The following is an 8,764-nucleotide window of genomic DNA, read 5'->3' as shown; positions in this document are numbered from 1 at the left end:
CCTCTATTATCTCCTGTATTGGAGCAGATGGACACACGTCCATTGTCCCCGCTGCGGTGGGATTGGAGGATGAGTGTGGGAACCTCTTGTAAGTCCACTCTCCACACATCATTATGCAGGGAGAGGGGTATATAGAGGGACGGCCGCTCACTAGTAGTCAGACAGCTCCTGGCCCACACAACACAAGGCTACAGACTGCCGGACCTGCACCATGGCCCCATGTAATATGAGGACCCCGGACCATCAGGCTGACAGCGGCCTCAGAAAGGTAAGACCCCCGACTAGTGACAGCGTCACCCCCATATCTCTACATGTAGACACTTATAGGAACAGGAGTCTGATGTTTTACAAGTGATCTTAGTTGTCCTCCATAGACATGGACACTGGTGCAGGGGAATAATGAGAGATTCTTCTTCTTTTCTGCAGCTGAGGAAGCCGGTGATTGAGAAGATGAGGAGAGATCGGATTAACAGCAGCATTGAGCAGCTCCGCGTCTTAAGGTACCTTCACACGAAGCGACGCTGCAGCGATAGCGACAACGATGTCGATCGCTGCAGCGTCGCTGTTTGGTCGCTGGAGAGCTGTCACACAGACCGCTCTCCAGCGATCAACTATGCCGAGGTCCCCTGGTAACCAGGGTAAACATCGGGTAACTAAGCGCAGGGCCGCGCTTAGTAACCCGATGTTTACCCTGGTTACCAGCGTAAAATCTAAAAAAAACAAACAGCACATACTTACATTCACGTCCCCCTGCGTCCACTTCCTGACTGACTGAGCGCCGTACAGTGAGAGCAGAGCGGTGACGTCACCGCTGTGCTGCTTTCACTTTCACTTTGCGGCGCTGAGTCAGAGGAGGAAGCAGACTGCAGGGGACGCAATGTGAGTATGTGCTGTTTGGTTTTTTTACATTTTACGCTAGTAACCAGGGTAAACATCGGGTAACTAAGCGCGGCCCTGCGCTTAGTAACCCGATGTTTACCCTGGTTACCAGTGTAAAATATCGCTGGTATCGTTGCTTTTGCTTTCAAACACAACGATACACAGCGATCGGACGACCAAATAAAGTTCTGGACTTTATTCAGCGACCAGCGACATCACAGCAGGATCCTGATCGCTGCTGCGTGTCAAACGAAACGATATCGCTAGCGAGGACGCTGCAACGTCACGGATTGCTAGCGATATCGTTATAATGTCGTTTCGTGTGAAGGTACCTTTTCTGGAGAAGGAGTTTCAGAGACATCAGCTCCCCTCCAAACCGGAGAAAGCCGATATCCTAGAGATGACGGTCACCTTCCTGCAGCGGCACATGGCGGAGAGAGGTGAGTGTCGTGTCCGCGCTCCTCACACCCCTCATGTGTTTCTTACTGAGAGCAGAGCAGCCGGTGATGGACGCTGTCACTGACATGTTGTCTTTCCTGTTCTAGATGTCACAGCCTCCAGCCAGGCCCGGAGAGAAGGCTACTCCACCTGCGTCCAGGACGCCGTCACCTTCCTGACCCAGCACAAACAGGAGGAGCTCCAGATCCAGCTGCTGCAGAACCTCCCTGGGGCTCACACTGTGGTATACAGGGCCGTATCTCCTCCTGTATCTCCTGTCTACCAGACCCCCAACAAATACAGCAGCAAAGCCTTGTGGAGACCCTGGTAGCATGGCTTCTGGATCATACAAGACTGTTGGACACTTTAAAGTCCATTGGACATAGAGATGATCGTATTGCACTGTGCAGCATGGCGGACGCGCTGTGGGCACTATTGTATAGTGTTGAGTGTATGACACATCTAGGGGCCAGCGTTGACCTCATGTCCTCATAAGTCTTCCATGAAGAGTTTGTGCTGGAGAAGTCACTGTTAGTATGAGAATTCCAGAGATGGGGAGAGATTTTTGCCTATATATTTCTTTCTCTGTGATTTATTTATAATGTTGATTAACCCCTTCACTTCTTGAGTTAGGAGACCCAGGTGTCTCATGTCCATGAGTCTCAATGAACTTGAAGTAGTATTTTTACCTATGAAAAGTTTATTTTGTCTTCAAATTGCACATCATAGTAATAAGGTGCCCCGAGACGTCTGCGGGGCTGACTTGTACCTATATGACTATACTTCATACGTGAAGACAATATCTTCATCATGTTCTGCATCCTTCTTTACAAAGGTATCCTCATATAATGAGCAGTGCTTTATTAATGTGTCCCCAGGATCTATTCAATACCTGGAGATAGTGTAAAATGCTGGTAGGTAAAGGATACGGCGTATACTGTTCAATTGAACGAGCTGTAACTTGTGCAGTTGTGTGAGACACCTGTAATGGTGACCTGAAGGATGTGTGTAACAGGAGAGGCATCCGGGACAACGAGCCTCAGAGGACGGGAAGCTCAAGGCAGCGTGAATGTGTTATGTGATGTATTATATATACTGTATATGTGCTGGTACTGTATATGGATTCCAGTATCTGGAAATAAGTGAATAATTATGTTATTATGTCATATTATTATGTCAGCCTTTGTAATGGGGCTTTACTTGTGGCATCAGCGCTGGATGAAATGCTGAATTTGTACTTTCTTGAGTGCAACCAAATGTATGAATATATTATTCATTGGGAAAAGTAATAAAATAACTTTACATTTAGCTGTTCTGTTTCCTGATGTATTATTTCCGAAACATATTATGTTAGTGTGAAAGAAATAGTTATTAATGGGAGTTTGACTGTATATCTATCTATCTATCTTTCTATCTATCATATCTATTATCTATCTAGTATCTATCTATTATCTATCTATCATCTATCTATCATATCTATTATCTATCTATGTATCATCTATGTATCTGTTATCTATCAATCATCTCTCCAACTATCTATCATCTATTTCTATCTATCTTCTATCATCTATCTATTATCTATCGATCTAGCTCTTTAAATAAGTACTGTATCTATCTATCATCTATCCAACTATCTATCTATCTATTATCTATCTATCTATTATCTATCTATTATCTATCATCTATCTATCATCTATCTATTATCTATCTATCTATTATCTATCTATTATCTATCCATTTCTATCTATTGTCTAGCCATTTCTATTATCTATCTACATATCTATCTATTATCTATCTATCATCTATTTATTAATCTAGCTGTCCATCTATCTACAAAACAAACAATACAGCAGCATCTGTAAGCGCTGAGATGTCTACAAACATTGAATGTATAATATTTGGACAGCATCACTACTATATAAAATATGCTAATAAAAATGAAGGTATTTGGCACATTAATTGGCCTAGTCATGAGAACCCACCGGCCACGACAAGGCAAGCATTCTCTGATAGCACCCTGACCTAATATTTGTCAAACATGCCTCTCCCAGGTCAAAGCCTACAAATTTAAAGGGCAGGTCAGATCAAGCATTAATTTTAAACAGCCTTGGGCTGCACACTCCTCCCATCAGCCTAGACCTGTTTTAATTACTGTTTGATCCTACATTCACTTTAAATTTGTAGGCTTCTAGCCTGGGAGGCATGTTTGATAAACAAGTTTAAGGTCTCATTAAAAAAGGGTAACTTGTCATAGCTGGTGGGCTCTTCTGAATTGGACAATTTCTGCAAGATGTAGCTTCATTTTTATAAGTATATTCCATGTAGCAGTAATACAGTCCAAAACTCGTATATTCAATGTTTGCCTACATTTGCCCTAACAGAGGCTGTGGTATTCTCTTGTTAGTATATTACGCAGTCATAGCAGCTTGCAACTGTACAGATTTGCTTTATTCTGTTCCGAGGTGCTGGTCAGTTCAGATTTTTTGTATCTATCTATCTATCTATCTATCTATCTATCTATCTATCTATCTATCTATCTATATCTGTCTATTATCTATCTGTCTATCTATTATCTATCTATTATCGATCTATCTATTATCTACCGATCAATTATCTATCTATTATTTATTTATCATCTATCTATCATCTATCTATTATCTATCTATCATTCTATCTATCTCTTATTTATCTATCATCTATTATGTATCAATCTATTATCTATCTATTATCTATCTTTTATCTATCCATCGTAATGATTTATGTATCTTCTGCCTATCAAGTTATCTATGATCTATTATCTTTTTATTTCATATCTATGTATGTCATCTATCCACTATCAGTTTATTTGTCTTTCTCTCCTTCATTCCATCTAGCTAATATCTATAAATTGATCCACCCATCTATCCATCTAGCTAGCTATTTTCTTTCTCCTCCTTTTTATCTAATAGCAAATTATATCTTAAAAAAAACAAAAAACCTCTAAATCTAATTTCCATAGACAGCAGGTGAAATAAGGATTGAACACGTCACCAATTTTCTAAGTGAATATATTTCTAAATGTGCTATTAACATGAAATTCTCATCATATTTCAGTAACAGCTCATCCAATCCACAGAGGCAAAGAAATAAAGCCAAAGATATCCATAAATTAAGTTATGTGTAAGGGTCCCTTTCCACTTGCGAGATAAAAAACGGTCTGTAATCTGGACCGAAAAAACAGATGGAACGTATGCGATTTTCATGCGAGTGTCATGCGAGTACAATGCGATTTTTAATCGCATCATCCGTTTTTTATAATCGCATCATCCGTATGACATCCGTATTACTGTCCGATTTGTACGCACCGGTGTCCTTTGAAAAGCCGGCAATTCAGCGCGGTGTACAGTAAAATCACACTGACAGGTTAGAATAGAGTAGATATATACACATAGAATAGGTATATATACATATATATATGTCAGTGAGACACCTATATATGTATATTTATATTTAATGCAGCGCTAGATAGCATAAAAGCCGCTAATTCAATTGCCGGCTTTTAATTTCTCCTTCACAAACCCGACATGATATGAGACATGGTTTACATACAGTAAACCATCTCATATCCCCTTTTTTTTGCATATTCCACACTACTAATGTTAGTAGTGTGTACGTGCAAAATTTGGGTGCTGTAGCTATTAAATTTAAGGGTTAACTCGCGGAAAAAATTGGCGTGGGCTCCCGCGCAATTTTCTCCGCCAGAGCGGTAAAGCCAGTGACTGAGGGCAGATATTAATAGCCAGGAGAGGGTCCAAGGTTATTGGCCCCCCCATGGCTAAAAACATCTGCCCCCAGCCACCCCAGAAAAGGCACATCTGGAAAATGCGCCTATTCTGGCACTTGGCCACTCTCTTCCCACTCCCTGTAGCGGTGGGATATGGGGTAATGAAGGGTTAATGCCACCTTGCTATTGGAAGGTGACATTAAGCCAGATTAATAATGGAGAGGCGTCAATTATGTCACCTATCCATTATTAATCCAATTGTAGGAAAGGGTTAAAAAACACACACACACATGATTACAAAGTAGTTTAATGAAATAAACACAGCGGTTGTTGTAATAATTTATTGCTCTCTCAATCCATCAGGAACACCCTCGCTTGGCAACATAATAAACGCACAAGATACATACCCTCAGATGTCAGATCACGTCCCACGATGTAATCCATCTGAAGGGGTTAACTAATATTACAGGCAGGAGCCCTGCTAATGCAGCTGTGCTCCGTGCTTGTAATTCCCCTGCGAATGAATGAAATGTAGGTCATTGACCTACATTTCCTTCAGTCGCGGTGATGCGCCCCCTGGTGGATGTCCTCATATGACCTGGAGCGTGGGAAAAAGTTCCCAGGCTGCAATTTATGAGAACATCCACCAGAGGGCGCATCACCGCGACTCAATGTAAGTACAGATCCAGCTTTCCTTTCAGCACCCGGGGATTACAGGCACCAGTGAGTGGTTTATCGCAGCTCGTGCCTGTAATATTAGTTAACCCCTTCAGATGGATTACCTCGTGGGACATGATCGGACACCAGAAGGTATGTATCTTGTGCGTTTATTATGTTGCCAAGCGAGGGTGTTCCTGATGGATTGAGAGAACAATAAATTATTACAACAACCGCTGTGTTTATTTCATTAAACTACTTTTAAATCATGTGTGTGTGTTTTTTAACCCTTTCCTACAATTGGATTAATAATGGATAGGTGTCATAATTGACGCCTCTCCATCATTAATCTGGCTTAATGTCACCTTCCAATAGCAAGGTGGCATTAACCCTTCATTACCCCATAGCCCACCGCTACAGGGAGTGGGAAGAGAGTGGCCAAGTGCCAGAATAGGCGCATCTTCCAGATGTGCCTTTTCTGGGGTGGCTGGGGGCAGATGTTTGTAGCCACGGGGGGGCCAATAACCATGGACCCTCTCCTGGCTATTAATATCTGCCCTCAGTCACTGGCTTTACCGCTCTGGCGGAGAAAATTGCGCGGGAGCCCACGCCAATTTTTTCCGCCATTTAACCCTTTATTTCAGCAGCTACAGCGCTGAAATTTTGCACATACACACTACTAACATTAGTAATGTGGAATATGCAAAAAAAAGGGGATATGAGATGGTTTACTGTATGTAAACCATGTCTCATATCCTGTCGGGTTTGTGCAGGAGAAATGAGAAGCCGGCAATTGAATTAGCGGCTTTAATGCTATCTAGTGCTGCATTAAATATAAATATACATATATAGATGTCTCACTGACATATATATATGTATATAGACACATTCTATGTGTATATATCTAGTCTATTCTAACCTGTCAGTGTGATTTTACTGTACACCGCGCTGAATTACCGGCTTTTCAAAGGACACCGGTGCGTAAAAATCGGACAGAACTCGCATGGTGCGAGTGCTGTGCGATTTTTTTCTCGCACCCATTGACTTGCATTGGCGAGTCTCGTCCGAGAATCGCAGCAATACGCAGCATGCTGCGATTTTTTTCTCAGCCGATCCAGATTTTTCTCAGTCCGATTTCGGCTGAGAAAAAAATCGCAAATCAAAAGACACCTATTAACTAACATTGGTCCGAGTGCAATCCGATTTTTTATCGGATTGCACGCGTCCGTTTTCCTCGCAAGTGGAAAGGGACCCTAATACTGAGAAATGACACAGTGAAAGAGTATTGAAGACATGAAGAAAGACAGGTGAAAAAAGTCATGACACCAGCTGAAATGTATCAGTAATTAGAAAGCAATCCTGCTACTTAGTGAAAAATAATATCAACAGGTTCAACTAATGGCCTATAAAAAGGTGTCTCATTACCAAGGTGCCATATAAGAAACATCTCATGATGGATAAAACCAGTGAGCTGTCTCAATACTTTCAAAACCTTATTGTTGCAAAACATATTGATGGCATTGGTTACAGAAGAATTTCTAAACTGCTGAAGGTTCCAGTGAGCACTGTTGGGGTCATAATCCGGAAGTGGAAAGAACATAATTTCACAATAAACCAGCCTAGCCAAGTCCTCCCTGCAAGACTTCAGACAAAAAACTGAAAAGATTTTTCATAGTTGTTGTCCAAGAGCCAAGGACCATCAGAATCTACATAAGCTCCTTTCTGTCTATTGATGGGGCCAGTAGCGTAGCTACTGGGGGGCACAGGGGCGCCCTGGGCCCGGTGCTCTGAGGGGGCCCACCCGGAGCTACGCTACTGTAACTGTATCGGCGCGCGCAGCGCACAGATAGAGTTACATTCTGCGGCAGAGCAGGTAGAATCGATCTCCCTGCTCTGCCTCTATGGGGCCCCTGAGCAGGCGGGGGGGCCCGGTGCCAGCAGTGGGCCCCCCGCCGTCATCGGAAGATCAGCTGTACCGGCACTTAGCCAATACAGCTGATCGCATTGATGGGAGAAGGAGCGCCGCGCTCTTTCTCCCATCATCCCCCTGTCAGTGTCAGCATCTGACGTCGCCAACACTTGACAGCGGGTGCAATGACGTCACTGCCTGACGCCCGCTGTCAGGAGATCAGCGGGAGCAGCGCAGGAACCAGGAAGAAGAGAGGTGAGTATTTATTTTTTATGGTTGCTGCCGCCTTATTACAGGGTCTGCCTATGGGGGTCTTCCGCCTTATTACAGGATCTGCCTATGGGGGTCTGCCGCCTTATTACAGGGTTTGTCTATGGGGGCTGCCTTATTACATGGTCTACCTATGGGTGCTGCCGCCTTATTACAGGGTCTGACTATTGGGATCTGCCGCCATATTACAGGGTCTCTCTATGGGAGGGCTGCCTTATTACAGGGTCTGCCTATGGGGGGCTGCCTTATTACAGGGTCTGCCTATGTGGGGCTGCCGCCTTATTACAGTGTCTGCCTATGGGGATCTGCCGCCTTATTACAGGGTCTGCTAATGGGGATCTGCTGCCTTATTACAGGGTCTGTTGTGAATTCCTTTCTGGAGCTCCCTCCTGTGGTTGCTAATGGTATTTTTGTGAGTTCTGCCCTTGGGCTCCCTCTGGTGGTTTCGAGTGGAACTGCTGCTCCGTTAGGTAGCTGTAGCAGCTGCCATCACTGATCGCCTTGCCTGGGTTTGTTATTTAAACCTGCTCTGGGCTTTAGTTCATGCCAGCTGTCAATGTCTTAGGTTGGATTTGGTTCTCTCCTTGGATTTCTCATATGGCCTGTCCTAGTCAGCAAAAGATAAGTTCTGCTAGTTCTTGTTTGTCCATTTGCTTTGGACATTATTGCTTTGCAAATATGTCTCTTTTTGTCCAGCTTGTCACTATGTCATATTCAGGCTAGCTGGAAGCTCTGGGAAGCAGATTTGCCCCTCCACACCGTGAGTCGGTGTGGAGTTCATTTTTGTAAACTCTGCGTGGATTTTTGTAGTTTTTAATACTGACCGCACAGTATCCTTTTCTCTCTGT

The 8,764-nt window shown here is 43.4% G+C and overlaps 1 protein-coding gene across 1 annotated transcript; it reads left to right on the top strand.

Annotated features, from left to right (window-relative positions):
* The first annotated feature begins 211 nt into the window (after positions 1-211).
* Positions 212-2,608, top strand: LOC143768883 (transcription factor HES-5-like). Its single transcript, XM_077257500.1, has 4 exons — positions 212-268; positions 427-492; positions 1,208-1,319; positions 1,425-2,608. The coding sequence occupies exons 1-4, from the start codon at positions 212-214 to the stop codon at positions 1,646-1,648; spliced, it is 459 nt and encodes a 152-aa protein (XP_077113615.1). The 3' UTR covers positions 1,649-2,608.
* Positions 2,609-8,764: the final 6,156 nt, after the last annotated feature.

This window comes from Ranitomeya variabilis, chromosome 4, assembly GCF_051348905.1.
Source record: "Ranitomeya variabilis isolate aRanVar5 chromosome 4, aRanVar5.hap1, whole genome shotgun sequence".
In the NCBI taxonomy this organism is placed as follows: domain Eukaryota; kingdom Metazoa; phylum Chordata; class Amphibia; order Anura; family Dendrobatidae; genus Ranitomeya; species Ranitomeya variabilis.
This window is presented reverse-complemented; position numbering and strand designations above follow the sequence as displayed.

Coding starts and splice junctions, on each gene's coding strand:
- LOC143768883 (XM_077257500.1), top strand. CDS start 212: ATGGCCCCATGTAATATGAGGACCCCGGACCATCAGGCTGACAGCGGC. Junction 493..1,207: donor GCAGCATTGAGCAGCTCCGC/GTCTTAAGGTAC, acceptor TTTCGTGTGAAG/GTACCTTTTCTGGAGAAGGA. Junction 1,320..1,424: donor GCGGCACATGGCGGAGAGAG/GTGAGTGTCGTG, acceptor TTCCTGTTCTAG/ATGTCACAGCCTCCAGCCAG.